The following is a 19,218-nucleotide window of genomic DNA, read 5'->3' on the forward strand; positions in this document are numbered from 1 at the left end:
TAGAGATTGTGAAATGCATATGCAAAGATGTTCTAATGATGGTAACTGGGTCACAGATGGGCAGACAGTTTCCTATAACTCAATGACTGGGTCCTGTTCATTGTATTAATTCCAACAAAATGTGTCAGAATGAGAGTCTCCATCTAAAGATCAGGTTAACATGTTAATTATAAGTTATGGTTACAGAAAGGATTGACTGTATGGTATCCTAAGATTTAGGGGTTTAACCCCCATGGTGTCCTAATTCTGTCCGTATTTTTACACAAAAAGCGGTACATTGTTTTGCATGGAAATGTATTTTACATTGTAGGCTTATAATTCATAGGCATAACTCACCAAAATATGTCCAATATTTAGTAAATTTATTAATAAACTTTAAATAAAAAAAAACACAAAAATCTGTTAAAAAGAGTAAAAAAAAAAACAGAAACCTGTAATATAACTGTACAGTACCATGTACTGTATTTGTCATTGCTGATTATGTCAAAAGCTCACCCAAACCAAGGAGTTCATTTCTACTTTTTTTTTCTTTTATAGATGATTTGTACATCATTTCATTAATAAAATAAGGGATGCAAAATAATAGTAATCAATAATAATATTAATAAACATATTCATAAAATAATAGCCAGCTGGTAAAGCTCTTCCGGTAGAGAGTTTGGGTAAAAAATAAAAAAAATTAGGAAGTGTTTTAAGGAAATAAACTTACTGTCAGGGTGCCTTGTCCTGTCCCTTTAGCCTTCACCACAAACTCTCTGTTAATTTTAGTCTGAGGAAAAAAAACTTGGGTAAATATAAACTTAGAACATTAGTTTTCAGCTCTTAAAATTGTGAGGTTAGTTTTTGGTAGGAGCCAGAAATGTTGTTTTTTCTTAAATCACACTAACTGATTTTGTTCAAAAACCTATTGTGGATTTCAACTGTAATATTTTGCGCATTGATAAAAGGGCTCATTTTGCACATGCCAGAGATTAGGAGCAGCCAAGAGCATCCCGGGATGCGTAACATAGGTATCCCAGGAGGTTTTGCCCTCTCACTTACTTTAAATAAAAGGGTTGTCTACCCTTTTATGTAAAGTAAAAAATTTGAGTTTAGGTCCGCTTTAACTACAATGCCCTAAACCTGCATCTGTTGACAGTTTTGTGAGTTTTGTGAGGAGATGGAGAACAAACGCCTTCTCTTTCACACAGAAATAGGATGGCTATCTAAAGGGAAATCCTTAGCCAAAGTTTTTGAGTTACGGGAGCCGATGTAAAGATTTCTTTCATAAAAAAGCCACAACTTGCAGCACATTTTAGTGAAGCAGAATGGGTCACAAAACTCTACTTGTGCGATATATTCTATCTGCTTAATGAACTCAATCTGTCACTTCAGGAAAAATGAGAACTGTCTGTAAGTTTGCAGATAAAGTAGCTGCATTCAAGCCAACTAAAATTGTGGGGACACCGAGTGAACAGAGGGATATTTGACACGTTTCAAACAATAGCAGGGGTTTTGGAAGAAACTAAGTCTGACTCAGAATTCTCCCAGCTTATGACGATCACCTGTCTCTGCTTTTAAAAAAGTTCGAGGGTACTTCCTAACCCCAAAAGACCCCCGAAATTCGAAAGGATGGATCCTAGAAGAAGGGCTGGAGATTGCAAATGACAGTGTCCTTAAAACTATGTTTCAGACAACAACTTTGTTGGTGTTCTGGATTAAGATCAAGGCAGAATTTTAAAGAGATTGCCAAAAAAACACTGAATACCTTTCTTCTGTTTCCAACATCCTATCTTTGTGAAGTGGGATATTCTGCAGTAACAGCAACCAAAACCAAATTACAGAGTAGACTAGACATAAGTAACACACCTCGGGTGTCACTATCTCGCATTACCCCCAGATGGGACCTGCTCATTGGAGGAAAACAAGCTCAGGGCTCCTAATAATTCATCAGATTGATGAGTTGTATTTTTATGCGCTTTGTTTTTAGCTGTTTCTATCGTAGCCTGTGAAAATATTGTTTTACATGAACCCAGTCCGTGGTCAAGAAAGGTTGAGGACCACTGCTCTAAGGTACTCCTATGTGTGAAACTCCTAGATTGTAAGCTCTTTGGGGCAGGGTCCTCTCCTCCTGTGTCACTGTCTGTATTTTCTGTCTATTGCTAATGTACAGCGCTGCGTAATATGTTGGCATTATATGATGCCTTAAAATTGTCAACATCAAAACAATCCCCAAAAATACAAACTGATCTCGAAAATTACACATTTTAACACCATAGGCCTGATTTATTTAAGCTCTCCAAGACTTGATGGACTAACATAGGAGAAGCTGGGTAATCCAGCAAACCAGAAATAGCTATGGATTTAAAATAATTTGCCAACTAATTACTCATGACATTTAAGAAATCCATCAAGGTTGTTTGGATATCTCAGGTTTGCCCATGGTAATCTATCTACTCCAGTTTTGGGGAGCTTAAATAAATCAGACCCTATGTCTTCAAAGACATTTCAAACTCACCTGCTCAGAGCGTGCATACAATGCATTCTGGTTATTGATGCGGTATGTTAATGGATTTTTCCTCTCGGGGAGTTCTATACTGATGTCCATTTCTAAATCTAGAAGAGAGGGACTGTCCAACTGATATTGAGTCAGAGCCTGGAACATTATAACAGTGGCCTGGGAAATTGGATGAAAATGTCATAGTATAAACCATCTAAACATTCCTCTATTTATTAATTACTGTAGCTAATAATATCTCACAACAGTGACATTATATTTTGTAGATATATCAGTTAGGAGGTTACGGTAAGGAAGGGAAAGGGAATGTATTTCATAAAGGGAGATATGAGGAGGAGGGGGGTACAGAGAAGAGAGAAAGGGGGGGGTACAGGAAAAAGAGGGCGGTACATCAAAAAGGAATTGCAAGTAAAAAGGTAGGAGATACACCTAGAAGCGTCCCAACTATGATTCGTCTGTCTCAGCTGTAAGGGACAGTAAAAAATATTAAGTTGTAAACTTTGGTTAATAATGAGAAATGTGCATCTCTGAAGGGTGATATAACCTGGGTGTCATTCTGTCAGGGCCCGATGGAATGGTAGGTTTATTTCCAAAAGAAACTAGATGATTCTTAGATACAGTGGGAATATCCGGACCCCATATATATACCTTTTCTTTTAATACATAAAAAATAAACAAAACCATGCCTAAAAAACAGGATTAATTGGTATATAATAATAGAAAAAAACATAACAGCGTTATTTAGATAAAAAAATATATAGCACTCAATAATAATGTAGGTTCGGTAGAATAAACATGATACTTGTGTGTTGCTCCTATAATGAGAAAATTTGATGGATCCTTCCCCATATATTGAACACCTCAACGCATTTCACAGTAGATACGTCTTTTCAAGAGGACAGGAGCTAATAACAAAATATATATGTCTTTGAGCTAATAGCACCACACAATCATAGAACAAGGTGGGAAACTAATTCAAGGAGCACAAAAATGCAGCCAAATATTTTGTTAAGATTGAAGAAGACCAGAAGATTCTAGCCAATATTGCCTCAGTCTGCTCCTGCAGTATCCTACGCTGCTTAAAGGATTCAGACTGTCTGAAGTCTGAGTATGCGTCTAAATCCTCTGAGCAGCATGTGACATGTTTTTTTAGGCATGTTTTGCCATTTTTTGATCTATAATTTTTTTGGCTAAGGGATTGGGTGTTTGAAGTTTACCCCCATCTATATCAGAACAACAAATCGATTATTTTTTAAATACAAGTAATTGGGCTTCATGTTAGCAAGTCTGTCCTACATACTACAGAGCCTTAAAGAGAAATATTTTGGAAATATTTTGATATTTATTATTATTATATATTATTTTGAGATAATAATTAGATTGTGCATATTGTGACAAATATGCCCTTTAGAACGAGAATGAAGATTCAAGAAGCTTTCTGGAGTACGGCAGTAAATAAAATCATCCTGGCTTTATAACCATGCTGGTAAATAAGTTGTTGGAGTCTATCTGGTATATAAGCTCTTATATGCATTTTTTATTTTATTCGTAGTTCTATTTTACAAACTTCACTTCTCTGGACCTCAGGTGCATGGGAGTTTCTTTTCTTTTTCTTTGTCTATTACTGTCCTTTTTATGTTCCTGATTTCTTCTTCTCTCCCCTTACACAGCTAGGGTCCTTTTCTTAAAGTAATAATATGTCTCCACTAACAGTGTTCTTCCTCACTGCTCTAGAGAAACATATGTTTATCATAAATATTTTGAAAGAGACTTTTATAGAGACAATCTCAAAAGCAGAAGATACCTAACATTGTACAACAGCTGTGTACAAAGTCCAGGGGTGTGAATCATCTATCTTGCTTTCCATCCTGGCAGCTACAGGACAGGTGCTGTGATGAGGATGGTAAATGTATGTTTCTCAAGGGCCCACTTCAAAGACATTAGGGAGAGTACCCTAATATAAGGTGTTTTTTTCTACTTTTCCTCAGACACAACCCCCCCCCCCAACATACTCCACAGTTGACCATTTTTGGTTGCATCAGGCAAACCACCCCAGGGTTACTAGAAGTTAATGTGGAATTATAACATTTTCTGACCATACTCTGGTGGTTTTGCACCCTATCCGTACTCATAACTACACCAAATCCTGACACTGGAGGTGTAATTATTCATATTACAGGATGCCTCAGTCATGGAGGACTTTTCTACTGAAATATACTATTTTTATTCAAATGCAGTACCAGGCAGTGATGGCCCTCATTGCTGTGGATGCCCACAAAGCTTTTATTATGGGTTTGCAAAGAGCTGGCAAGCCTTAGCAAAAAATGTACTTTTCTATAAAAAAGCTAAGGATACTCTAGTCTGGTGCTGTAGACAATGCCTTTTTTTTAAATGGGAGAACGTCTTAGTCCCGCAGATTGTTTGTAAAACATGTCCGAAATGTCTTCACACTAAAGATACTGCAGCATCCTTTTAAAGTTTTTATAGGAACCTTTACAATAGTAGAGCACCTCCTTTCCCCGCCAGTCCTTTAGACTGGATGGTAATTCGGTTTATGTAATCTGATTCTCAAATACCTCATCTGTTATCTTGACACTGGTAATACCAAATATCTTTTAAAAATTGCAGAAGGGAAAAACACAATCTAGTCTAGTAAGGTTTCAGACCCAGACAGTCTCCCCCTGCTACATTACAGAACCTTTTTGGAAAACTTGGCCCTTTATTTCCTGTCTGCGTATAACCATCTAATATCTTGGGATCAATTTCCTCATTATTTGCCACGAACCCATATTTCAATTTTTCCTAATGAAGGGCAGGATTCATCAGTATGTGCTAATTATGGAGCAATCACTCTCTTAAACCAAGACCTAAAATTGTTCACAAATATTTTAGCATCCTATTTGTTGTCCGTTTTCTAAAAACAATTACCAGCTTACACATTACAATCGAGTAATGCAAAGTCGAGTCCATGCAATTAAATGAGGCAAGGGAGAACGCTGACAGGGTTCTCAACTGGGTTCTCTCAGATTGACTGTTATTATCTACAGATAAAAAAAGGGCCTTAGATCGAGTTAACTCAGATGTTAATGGATCGGACACTGGCATTTATAAGTTTGGGGTCATAGTATGATGTCCTGGATGAGATCTATATAGTTTCACCCCTCAGCCTTTGTCCTGCTATTTTCCCATACCTAATGGTACTCCCCAGCTTTATTAACTCTAAAGCTTTATTAAGACTCCTTGCAAGCTAATCTAGACATTGTGTGTTTCCACATTAGGGGAGTCCAACAGGATTTACAGCATACATGGATGACCTGCTTTTCAGTGATGTGATCATTAGTACAGTCACCTCATTGCTCAATACATATATAATATATTGGGTAGCACGGTTTCCTCCGACATTCCAAAAACATGCAGTTAGGTAATTGGCTCCCGAAAGAAATTGACCTTAGACTGTATTAAAGGCATATGAATATGGTAGGGACATTAAATTGTGAGCTCCTTTGAAAGAAAGCTAGTGACATGACTATGGACTTTGTAAAGCACTGTGTAATATTTTAACGCTATATAAATACTGAGTTATAATTTATATATTTTGTATTTGGACTAAAATATATGAACAGCAGTTATATGCACAAGCTAATAAAGACTCCTTCTCCTACCTCCCTCTTATTTACAGATAATTAGTTACAGGTTGGCCTAGGAGTGTAAAACAATAGATAGACTGCAAAGAATAATTTTATTTTCTGAACTTACCTGTGTGGATGCATACACCTCCCCAAAATATTTTTGCTCCATAAGCCAGCGTGCAATATTTCCTGTTCCATTAAACTGTTTCATGCGTAGGAGCGTGAGAAGACCATAAGCCGTGGCTTCCAGTGACAGCATCCTAGAACCACTCTCATCCCAGTAAGTCATGTCTAATGAGAGAATGAATTATCAGCCCATCAGTTTATATTTTGCTGTCTCTGTGCCATTGAGCAATTTTAACTTCCTCTAAATAGGTGTCCTTGTTGGAAAATTTTTCTTCATCTTTTGTGTTGAGGATATCGGATAGAGGATAAAGCTTTATATTAGTTTTTATATTAGTTTATCTTTCTTAATAATAGTGGTCAGCAGGATAAAGAGATTAGTATATCTCCCAAACTGGAACACAAGCATCAATAAAAACTTGACAGGTTACCAAACTTTTCCCCTTTCTTTCCAAAACGAAGAAAAAAAAGTTTTGCATGGAGATACATATTGCAACTCTACCTGACCAGACATTTACACTTTATAGTGGACTTGTAATTAAAACACTTGGTCTGTTAATGACTCCCTATTTACAAGACACTGGAGGAAAGCAAAAAAATTCAACATAAAAAAAGACTTACCTTACACCATGGCTTTTGGTGTATTTGCCTACGCAAGAGTGACTTCGCCATTCTAAAATGATCTCAAATGCTTGATAGTTTTCCACTTGCAAACTTCAAGTTTGTTGTTTAGATTTCCAGTTTGGAAACTCAAGCCTTAGAAGAACTAAACACAAACTATTCACACTTTTTCTGAAAGCCTGTGCCAAAAGATGGCAGCATCGTGGTTTCGGCTTTTTCAAGATTTTTAAACCTTACCACTGAAGTGCTCTAAGATTTTGTTTTTATAAAATGGGTGTACAGGTTATTGTAATTCTAACCTTATGCTGGAGGGTAATTTGTTCCTGGATTTGCAAATCCAGAATTCATAAGCCAATGAGGACCAATGATATAAACTGTTACTAGGGCAGCACGGTGGCTCAGGGGTTAGCACTCCAGCCTTTGCAGCACTAGGTCCCAGGTTCGATCCCCAGCCAGGACATTATCTGCATGGAGTTTGCAGGTTCTCCCCTTGTCTGCGTGGGTTTCCTCCGGGTACTCCGGTTTCCTCCCACATCCCAAAAACATGCAGTTAGGTTAATTGGCTTCTCCCTAACAATTGACCTTAGACTACATTAATGACATATGACTATGGTAGGGACATTAGATTGTGAGCTCCTTTGAGGGACAGTTAGTGACACGACTATGTACAGCGCTGCGTAATATGATGGCGCTATATAAATACTGTATAATAATAATAATAACTGACCATTTACAGATTTGTCCTGTTAATTGTCAAGCTTTTGAAAGTATAGATACCTGTAGAAGCATTCATCAGTATCCCAGTGTCATTTAACTTCCCTTCTAAAGCAAGTGCATAAGAGGTCACAGCAATGGAGTATGGCTTCTCCAAAGTCTGGTATTTACTCAACAGGAAATTTGAGGCATTGTTGATGGAAGTTTGTAACGCCTAATACAAAAAGAAACACAGTCTGAAGTTAGAGTACAAAATGTCAATGTTCTTTGTTCATTGCAGTTACATAAATTATTCTGCATCTGAGAGATCTTTGCACTGCAAGACCTTTGGTACACCTTTCTCTTCAGCAAGGATAATAATTTGAGCTTATCCCCCTTTCCCCTAAGGCTGCATGCACACGTGCAATAATTGTCATTGGAAAGGGTCTTTCACAATCCTTTTCAATGACAAACGACTACATGATGCATGAACGAGTGCTGTACATACAGTTCTGCTCTATAGAGAGGGGAGGGGGAGAACGCGCTCTCTTCCTTCACTTCCATTAAGATTGTCAGTCGTCCATCGATCCGCCAGGATGGTCGTTCGGACGACAGGCACTGTACACACAAGATTCTCGTCCGATATGGGCCCTGAGCCGATTATCGGACGAAAACCATGGCAAGTGTGTACGTAGCCTTAGATTGAAGGTTGACCAAGTTGTATGTGTATAGGTAAATGTTTTAAGTGATTATCTGCTGATTTACCTGTTAGACAATTATCTAAAGGCTAAGTCCGCTACATACACATGTGCAATAATTGATTGCGAATTGATCTTTCACGATCCTTTTCAACAACAAACGACTGCACAGTGCATTAATGAGTAGTGTTGATGTTCGAATTCGGGTTGTCCCTATATTCGACCCGAATATGGCTGTTCGAATTCGGGTAGACCCGAACCGAATTTTGCTGCATTGGACAGCAAAAATTCGGGAGGAAAAAAAAAATTTTTTTTTTTTCTTATTTATTTCGTATCTGTTTTTTATTTTAAACTTGTTTTTTTTTTATCTTTTACAGGTTATCCGACAATGACATTATGAATCATAATGTCATTGTGGGATTCCTGGACTGTGGGAACTGTGGTCACAGCTAATTGAAAGCAGGTGCCTTCAATTAGCTGTAACCGCAGGCAAAAGGAGGGCAATAGAGGATGAATGGAGATACTATCTCCATTCATACCTCTACTGCTCTGTGATTGGCTGGGAAATAGGAAACCCTGATGACAGCGATGTTCGACCACCCGAATTTTTTTGCTATATTCGGCCGAATAGCTGCCGAATCGAATAGTGAGCTATTCGACCAACACTATTAATGAGTGCTGTACATACAGCATCGTTCTGCTCAATTGAGAGAGAAGGGGGGAGAATGACGGAGCAGCATCCCGCTGCGTTCTCTCCCCTTCACTACCATTACGATCGTCCATGGATCTGCCGGGATGGTCGTTTGGACGATGGACCACGAGAGCTGTACACACGCCAGATTCTCTGTGTATGATGTCAAGAGTATTGACATCATGACCAAAAATGGCTCTCTCACATGTACAAAAAAACATGTTAACACAAACCAATAGGATCAGTTGCATTAGGCTGGTGTGCTTCAGTTTCAGCAAACCTAGATAAAGGGTCCTTATATGGCAAACCAAGTTCACCTACCCACTTTTCCTCTTGCTTTTATACCTTACCATGACATTTTCTTGGCAAATGCTCCGACTCTCCAACAAAGCAATGAGAACAAAGGCTGTGAGAACAGCATCTGGCTCAGATGAGCCACTGAGACCACCCTGTGTGCCAGAAAAGAGTTATATGACTTCCTTTTGCTCAGCATTGCATAAATCATATTGCAGAAATATATTACTTGTTAGTATAAGAAACTGAAATCAAGACCTTGGCTTGGTAAAAAGCTCACTAAATTTAGGCTGAAATCCACGCATATACAGTATAAGGCACACATTCATACAGCTCTATAGGTATTAAATACATTTAAAAATATATATTTTTTGTGTTATACACTAAAGGGTCAAATATAATATCAGCCTCTTGGAATCACCTGTACAGTACAGCCTAGACGTGGACAAGAAACAGCAGAATGAGTCAGTCAACTGTGCTCATGTGCTACCAAGGAACATGCTAATACTAGAAGAGAGCAAAGTGACAGAGAGATTAGCCCGTTAGAAGAACATGTAGGCACTATTTTACAGTAAAAAGCTAAAATCAGATTTACCACCCTTCCAGATAAAAGCTGTTCTGTGATATGTGGCAGAGGTGTGCAAATCCCACAAGAAAAGCCTGTCATAGAAATTCACAACACGTACATCAAAAAGACCTTGTAAGGAAGGGTAGGGTGTTTGAAGAGCAACTATGGATGGTGCATTGTAGAACTCATAAAACAGAAGATAGAGTCACCAGCAATCCAAAGTACAGGAGTCTTGCTTTATTGTAAAGGCACTGTCATAACATGACAATTTCACTTTAAAAATACATTAAGCCTTTGTTTCCAATAGCTCCTTACAGCTTACAACAGCTTAAGCCAGGGATCTGCAACCTGCGGCTCCGGAGCCGCATGCGGCTCTTCAGCCTCCTTGTTGTGGCTCCTTTCGGCTGCCACGGGGAGATCTCTGATGGGGGATCCCCTTCCTCCCAAGACACTGCGGAGGAGGGGGATTCCCTATCCGGTGTTCTAATGAAAAAAATCTACCAGTGAAATAAATCTACCACGGGGCTTGTACAAATCTAACACCTCCTAAAAACTCCACCCATCAAAAAACCCCTACCCTGTAACACATTGTTGGAGGCTTCTAGCACCTAAACCCCAATTTATCTGGAAACGGGGGTACAGGTGAAAAAAATTTGAGGTGCAAGTACGGGACACCTGTGGCTAACACCTCCATGTTAAAAATGACAACATTTCTGGACCGCGCAGGGTCCCTTCCCCAATGCAACAAATTGACAACATAGTAATTAAAAAGATAATATGCTTGCATAGAATGTTTTTTGAATGTCTACTCTGCACAACTATTGTGATAGGAGAGGGTTACAGATGCTTTAGGTGAACTTGCATGGATACAGGTTCATTTTAAATAACATTTGACACATATTTTCCAAATCAGTTAGTGCATTTAGGTCAGCCAAATCCAAACACTTTTAGCTCAGTGTGCCCATTTGGTTTTTATACATACTATCATTTCTTGGTGATACACCCGATAGATCTCTTTGAATTTTCCAGGTATTTTCTTGTCTTCTTTACTGATAAGCCATTCCACTGACTTGCACAGTGTATTCTTATCAATATTTTGTAAGGAATAGGCCATTGCAAAAATCTTTACAACATAGGCTGTCAGCCTGAGGAAATAAATCAATGAATAAATAAAACTTATAAGGTATTGCAATTGGAATTAAAGTTCCTTGTTTAGAGAATTTTTTGTTAAGTTTAGATGGATGGGAAAGGTTAAATTTATCACAGTTTTTTTTTTTTTGCCCACTGGAAACTTCACCACTTTTGTGTGAAAAGCCGAAACTTAGAACTGTCACCAGAGCACTACTGTGACAGTATATTAGTAGAATGGCACTAAACTTATTCTTTTTTTTATTTATAGCTAAAAATCAAAATGAAATATGGTTACACATGCACAATCACTCGGATATCATTTAACGGGCAAACATAGGCTTTGCAGCACGGCATTGACAATGGTCACAAAATATACACAATGGGCAGTGGCTACTAAATGGAATGTACCTTAAACTTTGGTTAAACATGAGCCTTTGTTTGGCACAGAGTTATGTTCACAGTTTACTTTTTTAGCAAAAGACCCTACCTACCTAAAAATGTTAGTTTGGCACTGGCAACTATGAGTAGAGACTTTCATTGACTTTCCAGGATATTTTCTTACCATGTGCTGGATATATGATTAGTATTCACAGAGTAGGAATGGTCATCTTTTCTGTATGTGAGTTGTTGGGTATAACCTAATAATGAAAAAAACATTACAGTGACATAAAATATTAAAGCACACCTATTCTCAACTTCCAGTAAAACTAAGCTTTATGTCAGAAAGCTGGCAACACTGGCTGTTTGCTCATAGGTTAACCCCAGGCTGTTGTCTAAATTTTACAACTTAACAAGAGTACTTAACTCAAAAAATGAACATTTGCTATGGTATAGAGGGCTTTCTCAAACTGTTTTCTACAGGGGAACCCTTAAAATAAATTTCAAGAGAACCAACTGATAAATTGAGTTCATTGAGGGTCGGTGGGACACATGCCTCTATTATGGTTATAATAAGGAAAGAAACCCCCTTATGATAATAATATTATCTAGTATTTATATAGCGCTGACACATTACACAGCACTTCACAAAGTCCATTGCAATGTCATTAACTGTCTGTCAAAGGGGTTCATGATCTAATGTGTCTACCATAGTCATATGTCATTACCACAGTCTAAGAAAGAGGGGAATCCAATTACCTGCATGTTTTTGGGATGTGGCAGGAAACCGGAGTGCCTGGAGGAAACTTACGCCAACACGGGGAGAACATACATATATTATTCAAAATGCCGCCCTTCTAGAATACTAAAAGGATCATTTGAGTCATCCTACTGACTATGCCGAAGTGAATTGTACCAGAAATATGCAGAACCATTAGATGGGAGGGAAATCGACAAAGCTTAAAGAACCCTAGGCATTCATGGAATCCTGGCTGAGAAAGGGTGGCATAGAGATTATTGAGAAATTGTACTCAAAGCGACCTATCGTCAAATTTTTTTTTTTATATAAAAAAGGGTAGATGGAAGAAGAAGTGTGGAACAAGGTTAAGTTGGTAAGGAGAATGTATCAGCTGCATGGAGAGTACAGGCAGTAACAATGACTAGTTCATTCCCTTGCTCGTTTTCTGGTCTGCCAGGTTTAATGCCCAGAGTAAATGACAATTTCACTTTAAAAATACACTAACCCTTTGTTTCCAATAGCTCCTTTCAGCTTACAACAGCTTAAGCCAGGGGTCTGCAACCTGCGGCTCCGGAGCCGCATGCGGCTCTTCAGCCTCCTTGTTGTGGCTCCTTTCGGCTGCCGCGGGGAGATCTCTGATGGGGGATCCCCTTCCTCCCAAGACACTGCGGAGGAGGGGGATTCCCTATCCGGTGTTCTAATGAAAAAAATCTACCAGTGAAATAAATCTACCACGGGGCGTGTACAAATGGGTGTGTACAATGACATCCCCCTCCTTTGAACCCCAATTCCTCTGGAATGGGGAGATGTACAAAACCAAAAATGTAGGTGCAAGTGGGGGACACCTGTGACTAACACCCCCTAAAATTTAATTGTTAGGCTATCATCAGAACATAAAGAACTCTGCCCATCAAAAAAATCTACCGTTACACATTACACATTACCTGAACCCCAATTTCTCTGGAACAGGAAGGGGGTACAGGTGAACAAAATTAGAAGTGCAAGTGGGGGACACCTGTGGCTAACACCTCCTAAAAACTCCACCCATCAAAAAACCCCTACCCTGTAACACATTGTTGGAGGCTTCTAGCACCTAAACCCCAATTTATCTGGAAACGGGGGTACAGGTGAAAAAAATTTGAGGTGCAAGTACGGGACACCTGTGGCTAACACCTCCTAAAAATTCATAAAAACTCTGCCCATCAAAATAATCTACCCTGTTACACATTGCTGGAGGCTTCTAGCACCTGAACCCCAATTACTCAAGATTGGGGGGTACAGGTGAACAAAATTAAAGCTGCAAATGAGGGACACCTGTGGCTAACACCTAAAAATTTCATCGCTAAGGCATCGTCAGAACATAAAGAACTCTGCCCATCAAAAAAATCTACCCTGTTACGTTAGAAGCCTCCAGCTTCTAATGTAACAGGATAATACGTTAGAAGCTTGAGGCTTCTAGGGGCATAGTTCAGTGTTTAATTTATTTCAAAGTAGGCCTACACATGCACACTTGTAACAGGTAAAATTAAAAAAATATTAAAACTTTTAAAAGTTTATAAACTGTGTTATGTTTTGCGGCTCCAGACTATTTTTCTTTAGTGGAAGAGGAGGCAAAATGGCTCTTTTGATAGTAAAGGTTGCTGACCCCTGGCTTAAGCATTTGGTATCAGTTAGCTCAGTTTTTACAGGTTATGTACATTCGCTATGCTACATTATCCAAAAAAAGTAAAAATGCCACTACTGCACTTTGTAGGTAAATCAGTCATTAGCCTGGTCTGACTTCTGTTTGCTAAGATTCCGAGCAAAGGTAGCATACGGTAGTATATAAAGGAAGTCTTGGTAGAAATTCTATGAAGCCTTCTAGGGCAAATTTTTTCAATTTTTTTCCACTGGTTGAATTTCTGTAGTGAATTATTGATACACCCCCATTGAATATATCCACTACACTGCAAAAGCCTTCAAGCTATGTTTTCCCACAAACTATGTTCCAATTAAAGTAACATTTTGTTTCTGATATTTAAACTAAATTATTATAATACATAACCCTGCACACTGAAATTAAAGCATTTACAGTGGGTTACAATTATTTGGAATTTGGATAGCATTTTTTTTCCATGTGTAAAAGTGATGAAGCACCACTTTCCAACCCGACTTCCACTTTTACATTTAACACTGATTGTTCATTCACATGATCAACCTGATTGCTACTGTATAAATCCCCAAATAGTGTTTGCCATTTTAAAATTGGAGAATGATTACTAAGAAAAACACTAATCTTTTGGCAGGTAAAACAAAACTCCAATATAGTATATATTTACATTGGGCTGTTTACCAGAAGTTTATCGTGATTAATAAATTAGCCAAATTTTATTGTGACAAATCATACTTCCTATTCAAATACCCACCACAAGATAGCAAACAATCAATGTATCGAAGCAACAAAAGTAAAATGTAAGTATTAAGTATTGTTTTTTGTATACTTTATATTGTATAAATTTGTATAGTATTGTATTAAGTAAAAGATTAAATATATTAAACGATTGCTTAATACTTCCTTTCCTCCTTAGTTCCAGTCACCTTTGTTAATAAACTGTAGCGATTGCGCTCTGCGATCGAGTCCTATCCTGTCCCACTGATTGGTGGCATCCAGATAATGTGTCGCTATTACTCCTGGGGACATCCTCATCATATTTTGCTCTCCACAGCCATGTGGCATTGAAATTAAATGATTCAGATTGATTCCATCAATGGCATCTTCCACCATCTGACTGATCGGGGTTCCTGTTTTAAGTAATAAGGATCCAGATGTTAAAGCATCATACACATACAATAAAAAAATCCTAACTTGTGCGTTAAACCCCATTGCTACAGAACTCTAGCGATGAGATTTTTGGCTTGAGTTCCCTTAACCTTACTACTGATATTTTCACTATGTGGAGAATGTATCGAGAGGTACTGTAGCACATGGGGGTTGTTGGCTGTACACATATATCCAAAAGATAAAAAAGCTAGAGGATTTCTCGCCAGGCTCTACCTATATCTAAAATATTACTTTTTCTCTGTGTTTTAGTCTTCTGTCTTGGGAGTCCATTATACCAGCACCATACCATGAACTAATATAAAAAGCCTGGATATTTTAGGTGCTTTGATCATTAACATCAACCAAAAGCAATGCAATAGGGAAATAAAGCTGTGTAGTGTGGATTGATAAAATAAAAACACCATCCGAGGCCTATAGACTATATAGAATCACTGGAAACTTTCATTATTAAATTACTTAGAAAATACCCTAAGATCATCTTTTAGAGCAGGCATCACTGAAAAAAAACTTTTGGTAGCATGAAGTAGCAGAATCTTTGCCATCTTATTCTGGTGCAACCATTATAGCCAACACTGAGATTAAAATTTAGTGTCTCACTGTTGCCTATTCCTCACCTTGAATTGTGATTATAGTGTCAACATCTGTCTTGGGTACGATGTTGGTTTCATTCAGAGGTGAAACTTTTTCAATCTGTAATCCATCTAAAAAATAAATTAAAAGTCATTTACAAAATATGTATTGCAATTTGTGCCATTAGTAGCTTATATAAAGAGATCCAAGAAGATCTCTAAACAAATCAACAGTTCTTTGAATTTGACGAGAACGTACTCCTCTTTACAGTGGCCTTTGCATTCTACCTCGCCTTTGTTCCTACACTGCACTACAGTCTCATTTTCTATGGCATTTGACAGTTTCAGGAGTGTCCCCATCAATGCAATAAGATTCTATCCCCCTATCCCTTATATCACTTTTTTCAGAGAAATTTTTTTTCAGGAGAATAAATAAATAGTTTGGTGCACTTAGGCCCCACGAAAGTGAATCTATGAGTTGTTTCTCTCCTTTGGGCTTAGACTCTGGGTTAGAGAATGTAAGTGTCTATGCTCCTGGGAGACAGCTTCAAAATGGGCAACTCTTTCCTTATTCTGATCACTGTTCAAACATTTAGACACCCACCTTGCTGAAAGCTTGCGCATGTCTAGGATAATGCTGGACTGTTGATCTTAAGAAACTAATTTCTAAGAAAGTTAAAGTTTGGCCTTAAGAAACCTATTTGTGCTGTCGCCCAAAGAGAGGTAGTAAGTGACTGGGAAAAACTTTACAGAAGAGCGTTCTCAGCTCAGTTGTGCTAGAAAACAAGTAGCAAGATGTGACTGAAACCTTGATTTCTAAGAAACTAAAGTTCTGTGTACCAAAACATACTGCTTAGGTTTAGCTTAGTGCCTGTTCTTTATTTACCCAGTTGAAAAAAAAAACAAAAAAAAACCTTAAGGTGAATAAGCTTGTGCTTTTGTTGCCGAGGTAGACGGTATTTACAATGGCTAATATTCTACTTTACTTAATTCAGGATGATTAGCATTAAATTAACCATTACATTTTTTCAGCCCCTCAAACTTATGCTGTAAAGTTTGAGCCAAATAATTTTGACACCCAACAGGTTGTACAGTATGGCAAGATATTTGAACCAAAATATCTGCATGAAAATCAATACTGCTTATTCAAGCTTCAGAGTGGTGACACAGGTCTGGTGGCGGGATGTATGAAAAACATGCTCCACCCATTTAGTGCCACCCACTACATAATTTAAAAGTTATTTTAAATGTTTTAAATATTTAAATGTTACTAAAGATGAAAGATGAAGGTGTTTCAGTATCTGCAGTGTTCTTATTTACAAAAGGTTCAGGATGGTCACAGATAATCCCATGCCTAGCATGGTTTTTCAATAGTGGGAATGGCTAATTAATTCAGATACAAAGCCTGGGTCTTCATAGATAACAAATACATTTTACAAAAAAACGTGGCATCAGAAATAGAAATAAACCTTTACTGGAGTGGCTTGGAAATAGCAATTACTTGTTGTAAGGGATTTGCTTCTTGTGAATGTCTAACTCTACCTGATTTGCAGGATCATAAAAGAAGATTTTACCTGATACCTGATTAATACCTGATTAAAAAAAAACTAATTTATCTAACTTTTTTTTATGATTACTAGATTAAGTTTCCTTATCTATTACAGAAATCCAGCTTAGTTTTTTTCTTGGTTTTAACTGAGTGGGAAACACTTACACTATGAACCTGATTTTTTAAGGCTCTCCAAGACTAGAGAGGATACACTTTCATCAGTGAACCTGGGTAATCCAAAAAAATGGAATTGATCTGTTCCAAGATTGAAAACATTTGCTAACAAGATTGCTTAAGATTTTGCTAATTTCTTCTTCTAGTGACACTATACCTGAGAAAACTTTCCTTTACTTCTACTTACTACTTGTGCCAGTGTCAGCAGAAAGTAAGGCTACATTTTCCAAGGAGAAGACTTAGACCCCCCCCCCTTGAAACTAGCCTTCAATTGGAACGTTGCCTACCAGGCTTCTAATATAAATATTAGCTAGAGTTTCAATTAACCAGTGGTTGTCAAAGGCAGAACTACAAGCCCATGGGAACAATGCATGCTGTTTACATTAAAAGCCTTGCTTTGGACTAACAACCACCAGCCAATTGTAATGCTCCCTGCAATTTCATTTAGCAATAGGCTCCCATCTAAACCTTTTGTCTGGTTTGCCAACATGGGTTAGCACCAAACAGACTAAGCAAACACCATAGATCTGTACCGAAGTTGTAGTGAACTGTGTATGGGCAAACAGGGAGCAGATATGGGGCCTGAAATACTAAGCAGGTAGTAGTAGAGTGATATATTGGCCTATATGGCCAATAACCGAATGGTTTTAGGTTCAAATCCTTTGCCTTCAACCCACTATTTATTGGTTTGCTTGGAGTAATGTAGCTCAGGGGGGCAGACAGAGTCAGGAGTGTGTTGGCTTCTCTTATGGAACTGTATGCCTAACTGTAAAATATAAGTATACAGACCTGTTCCTTTTTTTTCTGGCTCAAGAGTTACAGACTTCAGAGCTTTAGTAAGTCGCATTCCTTCTGGCTGAAAAAGTTGTAAAAAAATCAACACTTTCATGGTAGTAGCCATCCTTCATTGTACAAATTCTACAATTTCTCATATGTACAATAAATTGTATTGAGCTCCTGGTCACAAGCATTGATCCTACATTCTGATTCTTTACCTTCTAGAATTCTAATGGTCCAGCATATGATTATATACTTCGTTCTATTGCTTTATAATCTTTTTACCTATTAGGGAATTTTCATGTCATCGACTATATATGGTATGGGATTTAATGGAATATATTTCATTTCCTATTTTATATACTAGTTTATTCATAGATTTCTAACCTAAATTTAAATAGTTTTGGAACTATACAAATAACATACCTACAATTCATACAGTAATGCTTAACAAGCTTACTGGTTCTATTTATTTTGTGTGTGTTTGCATTAAACATTAATTTATCCTATGAAATATGATGAAATTTTTGTCATGCTTTTCAGACATACTTGGAAAAAGTTAACTAATTTTATTTTTCCTTTTTATTCGTTGATATATTGTAACAATGATTAATTCATTGATAGGCATATTTTCCTATATGCGTTTTTAGTCTTGATGAAGGGAGACTGGTGGAGTCAGTAAGCACCATTGGTTTGGAAAGGACTTGAATATTCTAAATGAGCAATGTGACAAAATATCTTCAAGAAGTGTATAACACCTTAGCTTGCTCAATTATTATGCTATAAAGTTAAGCACCACAGAAAAATAGGACTACATACCACAACCTTCACCTTCTTTTTGATACCATCAGACACATACTGCCCTGCAGCTTTAATTTCTATGTCATGAATACCAACAGAGAGTGGTATAATGATAAATGGAACAGCCACAGACGAAGAAGGGGAAATGTACACTTCTTGTCGAAATTTTTTCTTTTGAGTAGACAGACTGCAGAACTCAGGGTTGTGTGAAAGGTCTACTCTGACCTGCAATAAAATAATATAAACCGGTCACATAGCATATAAATAGTTAGAAAATAGGAGTAGAAATCATCCAGTATGCTTAAAATGTGTTCCTAATTTGCCTAATAGAAACAGGCTAGAAGGAGAAAAGAGAGGGGCTTCAGACTCTTGTTTTAAGTTGTGTATTGTTTTAAAAAGCAGTTTAACAGTCTGGTGTCATACATCAGTACAATAGTGTGTTACATCACAAAATATAGATATATG

The 19,218-nt window shown here is 37.6% G+C and overlaps 1 protein-coding gene across 1 annotated transcript in view; it reads right to left on the minus strand.

Annotated features, from left to right (window-relative positions):
- LOC140322822 (A.superbus venom factor 1-like) overlaps positions 1–19,218 on the minus strand; it is a 66,931-nt gene that overhangs the window by 24,534 nt on the left and 23,179 nt on the right. The window contains exons 21-31 of the mRNA XM_072399436.1: positions 18,772–18,978; positions 17,965–18,031; positions 15,498–15,584; positions 14,640–14,843; positions 11,508–11,583; positions 10,797–10,959; positions 9,303–9,401; positions 7,648–7,798; positions 6,254–6,417; positions 2,498–2,656; positions 710–769 (exon numbers count right to left, since the gene is read on the minus strand). Of these exons, the coding sequence (XP_072255537.1) occupies positions 710–769; positions 2,498–2,656; positions 6,254–6,417; positions 7,648–7,798; positions 9,303–9,401; positions 10,797–10,959; positions 11,508–11,583; positions 14,640–14,843; positions 15,498–15,584; positions 17,965–18,031; positions 18,772–18,978 (1,437 nt within the window). The remainder of the gene's footprint in view (positions 1–709; positions 770–2,497; positions 2,657–6,253; positions 6,418–7,647; positions 7,799–9,302; positions 9,402–10,796; positions 10,960–11,507; positions 11,584–14,639; positions 14,844–15,497; positions 15,585–17,964; positions 18,032–18,771; positions 18,979–19,218) is intronic.

This window comes from Pyxicephalus adspersus, chromosome 2 (genome assembly GCF_032062135.1).
Source record: "Pyxicephalus adspersus chromosome 2, UCB_Pads_2.0, whole genome shotgun sequence".
Lineage (NCBI taxonomy): Eukaryota > Metazoa > Chordata > Amphibia > Anura > Pyxicephalidae > Pyxicephalus > Pyxicephalus adspersus.